Source organism: Melospiza georgiana, chromosome 3 (genome assembly GCF_028018845.1).
Source record: "Melospiza georgiana isolate bMelGeo1 chromosome 3, bMelGeo1.pri, whole genome shotgun sequence".
NCBI lineage: Eukaryota > Metazoa > Chordata > Aves > Passeriformes > Passerellidae > Melospiza > Melospiza georgiana.
Window position 1 is genome coordinate 56,573,512 of NC_080432.1, and position 19,219 is coordinate 56,592,730.

Below are 19,219 nucleotides of genomic sequence, written 5' to 3' on the forward strand. Positions count from 1 at the left end.
AATGTGAGGTAGGAGGAGAGTGGCATGGCAGAATAAGCAGGCACCCATCAGTATTTGAAGGACACCAGAGGTAAAAAACAATGGTATTAATTGGAAGGGAAAGGATACTGAAGTAGTTTTAAATCAATTTCATCTAAAGGACAGAATTATTTCAGTGTGGTTTTAACAGCAAGGGCTGACAGCCCCTTTGTGCGTGACCCTGCCCAAATTTTTTGGGCAGCTGCATGGAACATACACTTGGGTTTAACTCACATTAAGAAAGAGGGATCTCTTAAAAATGAAAGCAATTTTTCCTTCCTGATCACTCACTCTGATTTTTATTTTTATGCTTTCTTCCTTCTCTCCTTCCCTGACTGGGTCATTGTTTCATCTAACAACAATAAAAATAACAACAATAAAATGTGGCTTTGATTGCACGCAAGGAAACCGGGGGAGGGCTAAGGTATGAAAAGTCCCAGTTGTTAAAGGGAGCTCTGTTGAAGCATCCTTCTAAGACACAGAAAGGTCTTATTATCAATAACACTTCCTGTTCTTAGTTTCTTTACTTTCTTAAAAAGGTTTGTATAACTGATTTTGAGGCTTCTTGGGTTTGTTCGGGTTTTTTGTTTGTTTGTTTTAATTTTTTTCTGATGTTTTGGTTTGGTTTTGTTGTTGTTGTTTGTTTAAGAGGGTGTTAAAACCAGAGTCATCTGCTGAGATGACTCAGTTTATTTGGCATATTCCAACACCTGTCTGGAAGATTCTGTACTTCTACAGAAAGGGGGATGAAAAAGTGAGGTGTAAACTCGAGATCAAAAGCTGAGTGTCCAAACATAGGTTAAACAGCCCACCTTAGTGCTCTGACATTCAAAGGCTTAGCTGGGGAATTCACCTCTTATTTGTAAGCCAGGTGATTTAAGCATCTGTGTACTTTAAAATACTCACTAATGCTTTACTAAAATGTCATCAATATTCCTGCTTTTGTCTTATTTAATTTCATTCCCCTTGTCTAAGTGTGCTTTTTATTTTAAAAAACATTCAATTACTGTCTTCAGATTATTTTTTACTATGCAATAGAAGAAGCTTTATAAGTGAAATGATAATGCAACTGTGCAGAGGTTTTTTGTGTGCACTCCTGAGGATGTAAAAAAGGTCAGGATCCTAACATTCCTCTAAGGATGGGGTTTAACCCAGGACTCTGCTTCACAGCCGGACCTGGCTATCTGCAGCTGAAAGAAGTGCTTTTCATTCAAAAGCAAATGTGTTAATGACATTACACAAACACAGGTATCTGAAATTGTACATATGGGTGTCATTCTGTTGTTCCCATCGTGTGCCAGCACAAACTTTATAGGAAAGGCACTACACTGAGCCCAGCCCTGGGCAAAGAGCTCCACAGCACTGATCCACTTGGGCTCTGCACTGATGGGCCCATGAGTGAAGCAGCAAAACCCTGAGAAACTGCCAGGAGCTGGAGAGCAGAAAGGAGGTGATGAGAAATATCCTGGTGAAGTTTTCAACAGAGAGAGTGAGAACAGACAAGGGAAAAATAAAAAAACAAAACCAAAACAAATGTTGGGAGCTGCTTGAGCAAATGAGGCCGAGATGTTTTTCTCCTTTCCTCCACACAAAGAGAGGAACATTGTTTAAATATCATAAAAGGAAGAAAGGATAACAAGGTATTTCAGAATTCATTCTTGATATTTTTTTATTGCTGATAACCGTGTTTTCATGCTCTTTCAGTGTGCAATATTAAAATAGCATATATTTCAGATATTTTTCTCACTTTCAGACTCAATGTGAATGATTAATAATAAAATTAGAAAGAAGAGATGGCAAGAAAGTATGAGGAAATACAAGACTTAGACAAAGATTGGTCTTCCAAAGAAAGCCTGTATCAGAAATACTAGTTTAGTTCACTACAGGGTTTTCCATATCTGTATTTCTCACGAAAAGATGCAAGAAGGCAAAATAGAAGCTAACCAAGCCATTCCAATGCTGCAAACATGCAAATGCAGCACCAGTGACACTATGCTGAAGAACAACAAAAGTCTTACTGCTACTGTGCAGTTGTACAATATCCAATCTAATAGAGGGATAACTTTCAATACCTATGGGTTTTTTTACTGCAAGAACTGTTGAGAATGTTAATAATTTACAGCATTCATCTTGGTATCCTTATCCTCTACATTACTCTTCAGGCTGAAAACATCTCTGATATTTTGAGAGCAAACACTGTTAGTCAAAGGACTTAAAAAGAAAAAAAAATCCCACTAGCTTTCATCCAGTATTTACCTAGTCCCAACTAGCACAAAGTTTCAGAGGCAACTCTCAGTGGCAATGGTGACACAATTCTGCATTTTGCACTATCTCAGAAAGAAGATATGGTTTACATTTTGCTCTTACAAGCCCTAAGGCAATCTAGGTCCAGTGCATACCTTTGTGTATCAGGAGACAGCCAAGACCCAAGCATGCTGCAGCATGAACTGCTCCCTGCCACTGCCTGTGCACAACATTTCACCTCGGTTAGAATGGTTACACTTGCTGAACATCTCCTCCTGCATCTAAGCTTTACCAGCTTTCACATTTTGACAAAAGTGGCTTGAAAAAGTATTTCCTTGAACGTACAGCTTAGGTTTAGTACTCTGCACCTCAGCTTGCCCCTAAATGTTTGATTCAGTTAAATCCAACACAGGACATGATCTACATTATCCAAGTGAATGGATGAACACTTGCTGAGAACACTTATTCTTCTAGAAATTCAGACAACCCATTTCAAGGGGTTTCCAATATTTGACATGACAGAAAATTCATGAGTGAACTTGATTTCATTAGATTTACATAATTTGGAAGCTAATGATTAGATGAACAGCATTATAAATCTTTAGTGCTACACACGCCTTTAAAACATTACATGGACCCTATTTCTGATGGGAGTCCATTATTGTCTATTACATCCTGTTGTTGCCTTCCTTTCTATATATATATTTAAAAATCCTTCTCTATCATGCTCATGATTTCTTCTCCTTTGTAGGTCTGAGTTCCTGCTTACCCATGTCTGTTGGATTACCCCCTCAGATTTTTCATTGCATGCCTTTTCCTTTCTGCCCACCCACCCTTTTCCCTTTTCATTTATGCCACTTACAGTTTTGATGTCTACTTGTGTTCCTCCTGATCTCAGCATGCATTCCCTTTCTGATGTCTCCCTTCTGTCTTTACTCTGTCCTCTTAGAAAGATTCAGTGAACTGGAGTTGTGGCTGCATCTTTAACTCGGCAGGGAACTACAGAGCACTGAATCAGAATACATTCCCAATTAATTATCACACATATGGCTCCTATTCAATTAGCCTCAATTTGTTTTATTGACTGCCAGGGGCAAAAATTTGAGAAAAAGAGATGTTACCAGTTAAAGAGAGACTGCCAAACACTTAAACTACATCTCTGAATTTCGTATAGCCTCCCTTGAGTGTGAAACTCCAGGCAACTCAGAAAACACTTATTTTAATATCAAACCTACTTGATTAAAGGTGCCTAGCTTCTCTTGCCCATCCTTTCTCACATTTTCCCAGCTTGGTGTGACTCCACAGCTGGAGTCAAGTGATGAGGTGAGGGCTGGGCTGGAGAGGAGGTGTGCACAGCTCTGTGCCACAGCAGGCAGCCAAAGGGCACTCATGGCCACTTGCTCTAGGGGAGATCACAGCTCAAGACACTGAAGGGAAGGGAGTTTCTAGCAGGGCTTCTTTAAGCTTGAGGCTGTACCTGAAGCAACACCCTCCAAACCTGAATGCTGTGGTGACAAAGCTGTGGGCTTTGTCACTCTGCAAAGCTCTACACTGAAAGAAATGAAAGACTCCCAAACCTGCCAAGTGTTGCAGGAACAGGCCCATGGGCAATACTGGTGGCGTGCAAGACAGAGTGGTTACACACGACAGCAGGGAGCAGACAGGGAAGGGTCTTGAGAAGACAGTCAGATGAATAAGCCTAATGAGTAACATGTAATTTCAGAGAGCTCATGAAGAACTAAGGCTGAAGTACCCACAAAGATGTTCTTTGTTCTTCAAACGTTTTGGTTTTCTTTATTCTCTCCTCCAGTGCCAGAACCATGGCCAAAAATGCCCCTGGAGAACAGGGCATAACTTCCCAAAGATCAGTTTATACTCATTGTTTAAAGAGAGGAGCATGTTTTTCCAAAAAAAAAAAAAAAAAAAAAAAAATCACCTCTATTGGGAACTCTGCCAACCTTAAGAGAAGAGAAACAAAGGAAGAATGGCAGCAGCTTGCTAATATTTCAGCTTTTTTTACCACTGCCAGCCAGGGACTGACATTTACAACTGCATCAATGCTATACTCAAGGATACCAAGGGAGGCCTAAGCAAACCTCAGTATAGGCTGTAGTATACCAGTACAGGCTGGGCTCTCACAGAACTAAGCACCTTTGAAATTTCCAGAAAGACTGGGAAGTTTACAAATTCACCAAATTCTATATGCTTTGTTAATAGGATTGATAAGCTCTTCTGATTTGGAGGCAACACCCAAAACTTAAGGCCAAACACAGCTCATTTATTGGTCCTATTTGTTTGGACTTGTAAGTCCCATGCACTAATAAGCACCCATTTCAGGTTTATCTGCATGCTGGTATTTATTTATACTATTTTGAAGAGTTCTAAATTAACTCAACTCCCAATAAAAGCCTGGAGGAGCCCTGAGGCCAACTCAGTGAAGACCTCTCGTAGAAGAACCACAGTCACCAAATGGACCAGCATTCATCAGTGAGTAATAGCTGTGAACAAAGGCACTGGAACATCAGTTCATTTTAGAGCAAACAGAAATACAGTGCTTCTTTCTGGTCAGTTCATAAAAACAGGATAGAAATAGAGGCAGTCAGAGAGAAACACAAAAAATTTGCAGAGAAAGCAGTTTGGAGGAAACTAAAATAACTGCAATGAACAGTAACACTCAAGGCAACAACGTGCCTTTCAGACCAGGTAGCTGGAAATATTCAAGGAAGTTTGAACCCTAAGTAAGTTTGAACTCTAAGTAGGGCAGTGACAGTAGTTAGAACATAACACATGAGATGATATTTATGAAATAAGGCAAATATTATCTCCTGTCATTTAGGGGGGGGAAAAGCTGAAGTTATCCTATTCACTATAAATTAAAATCCAAACCATTACTGAGTTACAAACATCTGCTGCAGTTGTTCCTCTGTAAACATCACTACTATGGAGGTCTAAAAACATGTGAAAATCAAACAAGACAGAAGGAAAAAGAATAAGAAAAAAAGAAATCCAGTCTTAAAAAGAACAGCTTGAAAGGTCTGAGTGTGCAGATCCCAAACAAGGCCCATGGACAGTTACGGGTGAATGACATTTTGTGTTTGGAGCAGGGGTTTTAACAGCTGTAACACATGAGCAGACTCACAGGGAAAGCAGAGGCACCAGCATGTGTTAAAAATAAGCACTTGAAAGTGGAAGGCCTGTTATTTTACGGGGAAAAAGGGGGGGAGCAGACAGGTACTTTTCACAGCTCCTTTTCCCACACATGTGCATAATGTGGGGTCAACCAGAATTATGTGTACACTGGGAAAACTCTTCCCATTCCACCTGCAGGCTGTCTGTGATGGGCAGGTTAAGTGAGCTGGCAGGAAAAAAAGAAGAAAAAGCCATCTGCACTATATCTGAAGCAGGGCAGGTTTTCCTTGCCCTCCATTCCCAGCTGCGTTAACCCTACAGGTGGTTATTTTCCAGACCACAATGACTGGAACAATAACACAGTGATACACTTTTTAAAGAGATGGAGGAAAGCAATGCTTGCTCACATAGTCCCAAACACAGAGAGGCATCCTGTAATGCCAGTCTGAGATAACTGGCAATTTAATCACAGCCTCTTTAGAGACACCTAATTAATTCAGTTACACCGCACTGTAATTCATTCAAGGCGCTTCAAAGCAAATGCAAGCTGTGCCTTACCCAAAAATAGGCACTGAACCAGAAGAATAGGAACAGGAAGGTACAGGAGAGACAAGCAGCTTGTAAACAGCAAAATCTCCACATTCCTGGTGGCAGTTTGCTGTTTGTGGGGACAAGTCACAGCTGCAGCAGAGAACAAACAGGCTGCTCCATGTGATCCAGCTGTTAGACCCACTGGGGAATAAAAGTAAACTTCCTCCTCTGTTCTGTCATTGTCATATCCAAGATACAAAGGAAGATAAGAGGAAGGGAGGAGAAGGACAGAGTCAGGCCACAGTGTGACAAAGTATTGGAGAAAAAAAGCAAAAGCAGAGGAATTGAACAATAGTGTTTGGACAAACGCTTCATGCTTTAGTGTCTATACATTAAACAAGATTTACTGCTATTTCCTTTTCTCTCTCTGACATCTACAGCCTAATCATTCCAACAGCTGTGAAAATAGGGACTAAAAGAGCAGTCTTCAAACTGGGAAGCGGGACCAAGGCCAATGGCTGGACAAAACCAGTGTCACAGCAAACCTTCCTTTGTCAAAACACAAACCCAAAAATAACAGAGAGAGAGAAGGAAAAATTCTCATAGTTGAACTCCCACAAGGTAACGAGCTCATGAGCAGCAGCCCAGCTTCTCATTTTACACCCCTCTCTTTTCAACAACAAAGGCAGCAAAAGCTGCAAAACTATGATTGCAAGAGTTCTTCTTTCTCATTAACTTTCCTTATTTTTTCTTCTTCTTTCTCATCCTTCCCTTCCCCTCTGAAGGATCCCTGACCTCAGTGATGTATTGGTGTGGTAGACTCTGCCTGCAGTGAGTACCAAAGGTCACACTCAAAACAAACAGCATCTGCTGACTGCAGGGAAGAACACCCATGCTCTGTGCACACACCACAAGAGCCCAAACAGGCACAGCATGAGCCCTGAATTTTGAAGAGCCTGTTAGGAATTTCACAGTTTGCTTACTATCAAAATGAATCTCTTTTTCTTTTTTTACCCACTTGAGTCCTTCAGCTCCTTGAAAAAACAAAAAACACCATTTTAATTCTCCAAGACTTCCAGCTCCAGCTTGAATCATCTAAAATAGAAGAAGCTCAGTCAGAGAAACCTGAGGATTCAAGCTCCTCTTTAGCCAGCAGCAAAAGTGGAGCTAAAAGACACCTAGAAACACAAGATACATTTATGTGCACTCAGAAAACACCAGGTAAGGACAAACAAACCAGCATTTTAAGGAACAGATGGATCAGTTGCTCAGCACTCACACTGCTGGCCTAGTAGCCCTGTTCTATTAATAAACATGGTACTCTGTACTTGCTAAAGTTCAAAATTTCAACTTTGGGTTCACTCTACCAAAAATGAACTGGATCTTTTTTCCCTCATCTAATTTCAGGCTGTTGGCCCAAAAGAGTTGCAAAAAAATTTCCTCCTGAAGAGAAACAGCAGTGAAGTTTGCTTGACAACAGAAAAGTGTGCAAATACTGATTATAATCAGTACAGAAATGACAACCTAAGAAAGCAATCTAATTTATGACTTGAAAAAAAAACAATTTTGATACTTAGACTGCTTGTCAAAGTTGCTTTCAGTTATTTCAATTATTATGCCATTTTTTATTATATATTAAAAAAACAACCTTGGAACTGACAATACCTGACTGCATGTAAGTGTAAATGAATTATTTGTAGCTAATATGTGATAATTTAACATGGCCATCAATACAGCAAAAAATTGTTTGAAAACGAGTATGTGAAGCAAGCTGTAAAAAAAAGCTATATAAAGTACATTGAAGGCAGCTTTCCCCTGGGCAAGGCTCCTGTCAACAAGCAGTGAGTATAGAAACAGCCAAAAAAATCTCCAAGAGCTCCTGCTTTGTATGCACACAGAGAACACTGCAGAGAACCTGTGACTTTCCACAAATACCCTGAGCTGAACTTGGAGAAAGCATCAATGCACTCCAAAAAAGAAATCTGTACAGCAACATCTGTTTGTTCTGTTTTGTCTTATACAACCTTAAAATTTAGTGCACATCTGGCTGTAAGAACTGCAGCCCAAAGACAGGCAGATGTGCAGGAGCCAGAACAACTTTCCATTCTAGCTCAAGCTCCTGATCCTTTCTAACTCCACAGCTCAAAAAGAAAGCAATTATGCTACCCCTTGAAATTTTTACATATTGAAAGGGCAAAATTTTAAGCAATAAGGCAAGGCCCAATCAGTTCATTCAACTATTTGAAGTATTTAATAGAAAATTTCCTTATTCCTAATATAAAATTGCTCCCCTTTGTTGCCTTTTTCTGTCTTTTCACAGGGTATTTTTAATAAACCAGGAGTTTTTCAGTCCAACTCTCACTCATTCTGATTAGTTCCTCATGTGAAATGGAAGTAAGGAAAAGGAGAATTAGAAGTACTAGAGACAAAATGAATACAATTTTAGGAGGAGTCATTCCATGTACATATTCTGAGATGCCACGGGTTCAGGCAAAGACTTACTTTACTTCGATGACAAACCTGAACCTTCTACAAGGCTGTTTTCTACTTCTGAAAGGCTTCCAAGAGGCAAGGTTGTGTTATTTGTTTTAAGTGAGGTCACAGAAGGTACATCAGAATTTCTAACAAGCACCAAAACACAAGTTTTTACAAAGAATAATGTAAGCCTTCTGGTTGAAGACAAAGTTGTAGTTGCTGCTTATTTTGAAAGGACAAGCAGTGGTGAATTAAAGTATTAAAAGGGTTTAGTTTTCTGCACTTGAGGTTTTACAGTTTATGGATAAAATAATTACCTTGCTTTGCAAAACTATTAGCATCAAGTTCTTTGCTTCCCTTAGTGGGAATCACAGATGGTCACTACTGATGAAAACAAGTCACACACACCTCCTTTTTAAAGTATTGAGTCTCAACCATTTTTAGTTACTTCCTGTGAATATCTCCTGTTCATTTTGTATGAAAAGATTAGGCAAACCAAAAGCAAATATAAATGACCCCCCCTTTTTCCCTTGACAATAACCTAAAGACTTGACACACCCTAACTACATGGCAGTGATGTGCCTTCAAGAGGGGTTGGTTCTCTTAAAGAGTTGAAAGAAAGGGAAAAGTTGGTTCTCTAGAGTTGCAAGAAGAGCTGAAAGAGTCCCTAGAAAGGGAACTGCATGCCTTCAAAATGCTCTGGTTGAAGTAAAATGCAGCAGATGGTAAAATCCCAACTTCCTACTTAGTATTGTTCAAAGTTTCTGTCCAGAAATGTATAGCTGTCTGTGGGATTAGTGGTAGCTTCCTGCCTTTCCATAACTGCCCTCCACTTCACTCTCTTGAAAGAATTAAACTGCTGACCCAGTAAAAAAGATGTGAGAGAGAATTCTGTTAAGATCTAGTCCCAGTGTACAAAACTCAGTTCCCCTCAAAAGGTTTCCACAAATCTCATCACATTCAGAAACGAATACAAAGCCTCCTTATATAACTTGGCTTTGTCTGACTAATTTCTTTATAGATGAGTACATATTCATGCACTGACACAAGTCAAAATGCAACAAAAGAAAACCCTTCAAACTAAGATACACCAAGACAAGAGGTGTGGTTAGTGTGTGGCCCTTCTCACTGGCGAGGCCAAGCCCAGACTCAGCCAATGCAATTTTCCCTTTCTATCACAGTTGTGCAGCTGCAGAGTTACCTGCTGCATCCCAGAGGGTAGCATTTAATCAGCCTAGTTAGTACAAAATGTATTTATGCAGTCTGACTGCTAGTGCCAAAGGCTTCACAGATTTATTTGCTAGCACTAGATAGCAAGACAAAAAAGGCTGACAACTGGGAGTTTTACTGCTTTTTTCTTTTTCACAGCTTCGTTACTGTGTGTCTGTACAACAAATGCAACATGACGCCTCATCTGTAACACACTGATAATTGCTTAAATACATTTTCAGAAATAGCCAAATAACCATGGGAAAGTAAAACACCAGAAACAAGATTCAAAGATTAACCTCTCATGCTCTAATTTAAGGATTATCTTTGGAAACAAAAAATACCACCAGAAATGAAACTAATGAGAGCAAAACCTTTACAAATAACAAAGGTAGACATTTGTGAATAATCTTACTTGTAGTTTTTTTCCCAGAACTTGACTGGTCGTGCGTACGATGCGATGAAGATGACACTGCCCAGAAATGGACTGAGTGGTGTAGAAAAGACTGAAGCGGCCAGAGTTTGAAAAAAAAGCATAGCAGAGTCTGAAAACTGCAAGTTAAGGTAACATGGAAAGGGAGGAAGGCAGGCAGTGCCAAATCAGCCATTACCAGCATGTAGTAAGTGGCTCTTCAATGCTACAGTTTCATTATGGGGGTGACCCTGCCTAATCCCTGCCCGAGGACAGATGCTAGGCATAGGCAGTGCAGCAAACACCCTTTTCCAGCTACCTAAGCTACCTTCTGTAACATAGAAGTGCCTTTCCAGAGTCTGACACAGAGTTCAAAACACACACACACGAGGAAAAAACCAATCTCTTGAAAATTATTTGTTCTCCACACCGGAGTCTTGCTTTCACTGTGTCCAGTGTTCCATTCTGTGGGCTTCTGCTTGTTTTGGAACGACCCTGTATGTGGAGAAACTATGCCTCTTTGATCCAACCTGCTGGTTCAAAGTCATGTTTTCACATTGATTCTTACTAAGAATTTACTATTCCAAAGCTAAAAAATGTTCAGCATTTCAGACTTTTTGAAATATATAAGAAATGAGAAGGTGAGGACAGGGGAGTAGTAAGTATCACACATAAACATCATAATGAATGCCTGAATCCATAGTTTACTTCAAATGTAAAGTCATATTTCAGGTTGCTGGAAAGCAAGTTAGGAGATGGATAAGGATACTGAAAAAGATGCAACTTAAAAGGAACATAAATAAATGCAACCAAATAAAATGTTAGGCTTAAATTCTTCATTAATTCATACCACATCCATGAAATTTTAGGAAAAATACTTTCAAACTGGTATAAGAGACCAGCTGTCATTCCTTACATCACTCTTGGGAGGGAGGTGCAAAGTAAAGAAGCCATGAACTAAAGGAATCACTATCAATGGACAGTGATCAAGCACATCTCAATCTAAATTTCAGGTAAAATCACCCAATAACCAGAATTTTTTTAGCTTACTCTCTTATAGCAAAATACTGTACATGCGTCCCACAATCCCTGAGACTTCACAAAAAGCCCACTTAAACAAAAGTAGCATCATTCTTGGTACAGCATTTCCATAAAACTGCTAGTTAGCCAGGCTTTAAAAGCCATTTGCAAAATCTAGAAACAAATATTTGCCAAAAAATACCTTTCAAATCTCTCAAACTTACTAAAAGACAGTGATCTGGAACAGTGTGTTTGTGCTTTCAGAGAGACTGAAAAATGAGCTGCCCTGAGAGTATAAAGTTTTAAAAAGTGACACAGAGCACAGAGCAAAAAGCAAGTGCATCAGAAAAGTTGAACTGTCACATTACAGTGCAGTCATAACCAAGCACTGGCTGTGAAAGATGAACAAGTATTTACCAGTGTCAGATAAGGGAAGGAGGCATGGGAGCTGAAGAGAGGAAGAGAGAACAAAGAGGACAGATAAGGGCAGCAAACCAAGTTTTTTAAAGTTGGTACTAATGTAATGATTGATTTAAAAATTGCCACCATCATGAGCTGAGACATTTCACACACCACTGTGAACTGTTTGTGTCTTAGACATAATCAGAAGCAACGGGGGGTTTTTTATCAGGAGACATAATGCTCTACTAAATGGACAGTAGAAGACACTACCCATTGGATTTGTGAAAAGTGATTTTAACTGTTTCACATCTCTAAGCATGTCATGAGAGGAAGCGACAGCATCTGACTCTTACATATATGTAACGAGTGCAGTGGGCAATTATCTGTCACAGGGGTATTTTTATTTGAGGACAGCCAATTTGTCTGTATTATGTCATTATTTATTTACTTTAAATACCAATGCTTTATTTATGTCTAAATAAAAAAGAAGTGTCAAAAACTTACAGGCATACTCTCTTACACTGACCTTTAACCTGACCCAAGCTAGGTTTCCTGTGTACCATCTTTGTTAGGTTACACTGTCTAGAAGCAGAACTTGTTTCTTTGTGAATAATGGATTTTCTTTCTAACATGGCCAAAATCAAATTTTGAGATCAAAAACCCCAAAGCTAAAAACTCTTCAGCATTAAATAAAACATTGCCTTTGAGGATTAATTCTTGCAATTTAAAACTCTGTTTAAATTCAAACCAGCTTCAAAACAAGTAAGTGAAAGACTGACATTTTGAAAATCTTCCATCCTCTTCTTTTAACACAAAACTATGTAGTAAGGCCAGCTCAAGTCCTCTGTTTCTCAAAATCCACATTTTTACCTGCAAGTCCCTTCCAGGCACACAACCACTTAGAGGATGGGAAAACTGACTGTCACAGGGCTCTGCTTTCTGATGTTAGAGCGTTAACCCTGAAACAACCAAAGCAGAAACTCTCCCAAACAGGATAATCTCAACTACAAACTCTTTTTCTTCCCCTCAAATTTCACTATTCCCTTTTTAGGTTAAATCTGCCTTTGAACCACAAACTACACTGACTTTCTCAGCATGCTGATATTTATAGATGCATAACCTCATCTTACCCACTTAAATGCTAGGAAGTTGCAGATCTATCCTCAAGTCTGAAGCCCATTCCTGTTCCTGGTATTTTAGAATTAAGAGGGACTTTGAAGGGTCACCTATTCCATCTAGCAGCCACAAGCAGGATCAGCTAAACCTATATGACTCCTGATAGACATTCACTAAAAATCCTGAAGATTTCTAATGGTGGAGACTCTACAACCTCCACCAGGCAAAGCTCCACACATGTTCCCTTCATGCTGCACTCCAAGGCATTAAAGTGTGCTGAACTACTCATGTCACTGAGCTCTGCAGCAAAAGTTCACCCAGGCACTTCCAAATTTAAAAATTTACATCCTGTTTGCAGAACTGATTGAAGCAATTAAGAGTCACAAATAATTAACTCTGTAAAGAAATGGCAGGTTTAGTACCTCTGTAAACTGCAACATGCATTCATCATTACTGTTTGCAGGGTTATGATAACAACAAATAAAATTACCATGTAAAGAGGCAGAGTTATTGCTGTTGTGGGAATATTAACTTCAGCATTTAACCAGTATCTTAATTGCAGCACTGCCTTAGAAGACAGATTTGCATTTACAAAGCATACTATAAATACAAATAATAAAAAGCTAGCCTAGATCACTTTAGCAATAACTCTGTAAATAAACAAAACTCTGGTTTAACTACTTTCCAGTTTGCAAAATTTAATTGGTAATTTTATGAAGAGCAAAGTTACCACTGCAGAAAATATTTGTGACCAAAGGGAAACTTGTTATAATGCAATCTTAGTTCTTAAATGTTTTGCTAAATAAATTCATATACATTTCCCCAACAGAAATGAAAATATTTTTTTTATTGTGAAATTCTGGAAGGATTTGCTATGAATAAACTAAACCTCTTAGGACAGATCACTCTTTTATAATGCTTTCCTTCTATAAGACGACAATCTAAAACTTTCCCTCTGGGAGTTATTCTCTGTGCACTTCCCTCTCTCTGGGGCTTCCATTTATTCCTCCCATCTAGAAACATAAGCATTGTAACTCAACATCGCTTATGCTTCACAGCAAAGAGCAGACTGAAGAAATCGCTCAAGGGAAAAATCCCCAGCCCTGTGGGATGAAAGGGACAAAGACTTAAATGCATATATGTAACAAACAGTACAAAGGGAACTCATCAGTAGGTCTGAATTAGAACCACTTCTTCCACAACTTTGGTTAGCAGGGAAGTTAGAAATTAAAAGTTAGTATCTGGTAACGACTTAGATGCCAATATAGTTACATTTGTTCAGTTAAAATGTTTTTCAGGGTTTTTTTTTTTCTGTATCCAATCAAGTTTCTAACTGAATTTGAATATAAATTGAGTAATTTTGGACTAAAAATTCAATATACAGTTTTTAACCGTACAGACAGGTCATTGAACTCTGTGTTTTACTCCCCATATCCATGAACCTGGAGATCACCCTGGAAGAGGCACTAAAACAGACTGCTTCTGAAGAACTGCCTTGATGCTGACAAACATATATAGTTATTCATAAAACAGAGTTGAAAGGTTAAAAAGGAGAATATTCCTCAGCACCCCAATGAAAAAAAATTTACATTAAAATGTAAAAATCCAGCTGCATCTGAAATTGAAAAAAAAATCAGGACAGTTGTAGCAGAAATTGGCTCACTGAAATGAATTTATATCTGACATACCAACTGGAAACAAGTGAGAAAGAAACTAATATTTGAGATCTCAGTCAGCCATAAGCCCTGCAATATGTCTGTCACAACATTTCTTTCTGGATGCATCAAAACTCAGTGCTGAGGACTGGGGAAGTAAGTAATCTGCAGAATGTGGCTGGGTAGGAATAAACACACCAGGTTGAGTCAGAGTTCCAGTTTCCCAGTTTCAGATCCCATGCAGCCAAAAAAAAAAAAAAAAAAGAAACTGTATTTCTCAGATGTTCTACGATTTTCAAATTTTCAACTAAATTACCTAAGAATTTCAAATCTCATTCAAACACTGTATATAAATTGCATACATGAAGAGAAACTTAAAATAAAGCAAAACAAATTTATAAAGGATATGAGGTATTGCAAAGAGCTGAGCGAAAACATGGAACGATGACCCCCAGGCAATCTGCCAGGGAGCAATGTATGTCATGATGAACTGCAACTTCTGCAGTAGGTCCCACAGCTGAAAAATAAAGGAAAAAAAGAAAAACATTGTCACTTTTTAGGCACTGAGATAATTTCAAAACTAGTATCTGAAAGAGACACTTAAAAACTGTGCCCTGGAATAAACATGAAATAAGTTATATTGTATTATTAGCTTTCATAGATATTAAGGTCGAAATTCAGTAAGGCATTAGAGTATATTCTTCATTCAAAATTTAAACTTGCAATGAGGTACATTTTTGACCACCATACTGAGGCAGCTCCCAGATTACCTTTCAGAAGTATGTCTGCTCTAATTAGAAAGTGGGAGAACAGGTTCTGATATTCACTGACTATATATGACCACAAGTCAGACGGATACAGGAGAGGAGACTCCGGGAGAAACTGGATACAGTGAACAGAGAAAGTTCAATGTGTGACACGTGGCTGTGCTCATGGAAATCAGGCTTACTTCTCAAGAGCACAACATTCCCAGTTTTTGACTCAGTGGGAGAAGTTATCATGATGTAAGCATATGCACGGCATTAATCATGAATTGTAGCTGCAGTTTCAAGACCACTGTATAATAAAAAAAGTTGCATAAATATGAGCTTGTATTGTTGTGCAGTGCAAACTGCAAACCATAACGAATTTACTTTTGCTTCCGGTAAATTATGCTTGGTGCTTCAACAGTTCCTGATTCAAGAATGATGTGTACTTTTTCCCTGGAATACATTTCTCCCCCTCTGTCATTTCTCTTGGCATCAGGCCAAAGCAGATCTTGTGTCTCATCTATTGCAGAGTGGGTTCCTGACAAACTGTCAGGAAAGATTTGGCCATCAATAGACATTAGTGCTCAACACACAGGGAAGTTGACAGTAAAACAGGAGTATATGCAATATTGCATGCTCATATAGCAAATATATGCTGAATTTCTTAGAGTATTTTTTTTTTTTGAGTTAGTGAAAAACTAGACTTTGCCAACATCCTGAAAGACACTGAACTGTATCAACACTTGTACATTAAAATGCTTCCAGGGAATGTTCTCAAGCACTGATATTGTGCATATTTTTAAACTGCTAGAAAGGCATCTGGGAAGGTTCTGGTCTGACTCTTCCAAGCAATCTCCAGGAATTCTTTTGAATGAAAACCCTCCATGGTTCATTTCTAGGTGACAATTCCATACCTGCACCTTGCATACAGATTGAGAGAGTTCATCAGCACAGATATAAGCTCCTTAAGTCACCAGCCCCAAAGTCCCACTTGACCATCTGTATCCACAGTGGCAATGCACTTACAGGATGTTTCACTGAGCTTCCCACAGACTGCAGTAAATAATTACATATCAAATGTGAGGGAAGCAAGAATCACTTGTAGCATTGACCTGCTTTGGTCTTCGTGCTACAAAACCATCAGAGAGCAGCTGCTGACTTGGTATAACCAGCGTCACCCTAGCTCCAGCTACAACTAATAAACATTCCAGGTGAGATGCAAGCAGTGATTCACCCACTTTCTTTGTTTTGGCATGACTCAAATTAGGAGCAATACACAAAGTATAGATTACACTTACTTTGCACAGATATACTATTTAAAACCACCAAAGCCCTGATAAAAACAAGTTGTTCCAACCCTTCAGTGCACAGCCTGATTACCCCTACTTAGAGAAACTCATATCTTGCTAACTTTGTTTTCTGTCAAAAATACTGCATGGGACTTGCAGACTGCAGCATTAAAGTAAGCAAGTAAAACTGAACTGAAACTCAAATGGACATTTATGTATTTGAATGTTATTTAGCAGGTTGTGGGGTTGCTTTGTTTCACTTCAGTTTTATTTATCTGAAACATCACAATGAACAGCTGGGAGAAAATTTTTATCTGCAAAAAGATTTAAGTGAAGGGCTGGAAAAAGCTGATGACTTGCATTTGAAACTTCAAAAATTTAAAACTGCAGCACAGCCCAGCAAAGTTCTGCCAGTTACAGATTGACATCACAGAGTCATAAATCACCCTAGCTGTGCTCAAAGCACAGAATTCATCAAAAGGTTCTCAAATCTCAAATAAAACTCAGGTTTTCCATTTGCTAGGAAACCAAATCCAGGAGGACACTCTTCTGGCTCTTTGTTCCAATATATAATTTTCAGTTGTTCTTTAATATTTACACCCTGCAAAAGTTGGCCAATGGAGCCCAGGTTCCCTATTGTATCTAACAAGTCCTACTGCTTCTGCACTCCCCACTGCTTGAACTTGCTGCTGTTTCTTCCAACACTTTCCTCTCAGCTAACACTTCCACAAGACAGGCAAAGGAGCTCATTTCCATTCGAGAACATGAAGCAAGAATGCTTTAGTGAACCTCTCTTGGTTTTTGAAAGCCTTACAACACTGCACTTAAAAGCCTGGAAATGTGTGATTTTCAAGCTACTGCTTTCATTAAGAGTTGTCAAGTGCCTCTATTACCTCTTAAATCCCTGCTTCCAGGGCATGTTCTGCAAAATGCCTTCAGGGTAATATGCCATTAGCATTTTACATCTCTAACTATAATTGCTAAAGGTGATGTCATCCACCAACTACAACCCTGAGATTTAAAAAGGAGGACTTGGCTTTACATTTTCTCTTTTTTATTTTACTAGAACGATCTAAGAAACTGTTTCTCCTTATCAGTTTCATCCAATTTGCAATATGCTTCCTCCTATATCTGATAGGGGAACTCACAGAGCTTTTCTCACAGAAAGAAACTGAAGCTGCTAAAAATCGCCTTTATAAATAGGGGAGACTGAGCTATTCTCTTATTTAAACTGCAACTAGCTGCATTTCAACCTTCAGTAATTTGAAGACATGAGCTAAAGAGAAAAACCTTCATCTCTTTTACATTGTCAGAAACAATACAGAATGAATTTGAAAGAGAGAGAAAAGGCAAAGCCCATCTGGGGCTGAATCTGTTGAGGAAAGTAAAAGGCCACAGAAAGAACTTTTACAGGTGTATTGACAGCAACACACAGACTGGAAAAAATCACATGGACCTGCTGAGGGATTGGGCACGGCACTTGGTGACAAAGAGCACAGGGAAGGGAGAAGTGCTCAATGCCTTCCTTGGCTTGGCTTTACTAGTGACCCTTCAAGCCAGAGGCCCCTGAGAGCTGCGAGGAAGCATGGAGAAATTGAGACACACTACATAGCAAAGGATTAGTTAAAGGCACATCAAACCACACTAGAAAAAAACCACTTCCATGGAACCTGATGGGACACCTCAGCCCTTCCGTGGTTCTGTGAAACACACAAATTATCCCCAGTAGAGAGAACAGTAGAGTTCTGTTTGAATAAGGGTGAGGTGAACAGTGCTAGATACAAAGAGGGAACCTTCTAAAGACAAGGTGAAAAAAAAATAGTCTCTGGTGAATTTAACCCTCTTTTATAACCACTTCCTTAAACATATATAAAAGATTAATTTTTATTTGAGACCTCTACATCCCAGTTTAGAATGATTTATAAAAGAATATTTTTATTAAGCCTTATTAGATCTTCAGTGTTTTCTACAGTTCAATAAGCAGAAACTATTATATGTTTATATACTATTTATAATATATAATTATATATTATGTAGGGGGCATAAAAGTTCTAATATTCCTAGATATATTTATGCATGTGACAGTTTTACACAGTAAACAGTTTTTCAAAGTCTTTGATAAAGACCTTAAATTATCAGCATGTCTGGTGAATTTAAACCAGCACTACCGTCAAGTAAAAGTGCAGAACATGCATCCATCTTTCATGTTTATTTTAGGTGGACACACATTTTACCTTAATCATCTTTAAGCCTTCTATGAGTTCTGAAGCCTCTACATATTTCTGGTGCACCAGTGAGTAATAAACAAAGCAAAGGCAAAGACTCATCTTCCCAGGATTTTCTTTAAATCTGGTTATTCTTACTTAAACAAATTTTATGGAAATTAGATAACATACATAAAAAACTAAAGATTTGTGGAGTCTGAAACATCACTAAAATTGTGCATTCTTTTCTCAGTTTGGTAGATTTTAATAAACTAGGCAGAGGTTAACACCTGAATTTAAATGACTCAGTGTGAGATGGAGACTATGCAATGCTCTCAGCTTCTGGCGGCCCTTCTATGTGTTTGGCATCTGCTGGGATTTTGTGTGGGCAGGCTTCTTGGCAACTCTGGGACTAAATAATGCATAAACATTAACATTTCCTGCTAAGTTTAAATTTTTCTAGGTTTTAAAAAACTGTGTATATATATACACATAGGTTTTAAACCAAAATAATGGTCATATATATAAATATATATAGCTACATGCTCTACATGCAACACAAATTGAGATTAAAAAAGTTAAGTGCAGAAAGAAATTATTTCATTTGAACAGGTATTCTTTATATTCCTCTTTAGATTCTGTGACCTTGAGATGATTTGAATTAAGACTCTGAGAGGAGTATTTACTTCTTCATGTTAAGCTAATTCTGATCAAGTGGAAACTCCAGCTTTCAGAATTAAATTCTAATAACTACTGGTATATTTTT

At 38.5% G+C, this 19,219-nt stretch overlaps 1 protein-coding gene across 1 annotated transcript in view; it reads right to left on the bottom strand.

Moving 5' to 3' along the window:
- Positions 1-19,219, bottom strand: part of PCNX2 (pecanex 2) — a 153,282-nt gene that overhangs the window by 46,183 nt on the left and 87,880 nt on the right. Inside the window, exons 22-23 of the mRNA XM_058021546.1 lie at positions 14,619-14,728; positions 10,022-10,150 (exon numbers count right to left, since the gene is read on the bottom strand). Of these exons, the coding sequence (XP_057877529.1) occupies positions 10,022-10,150; positions 14,619-14,728 (239 nt within the window). The remainder of the gene's footprint in view (positions 1-10,021; positions 10,151-14,618; positions 14,729-19,219) is intronic.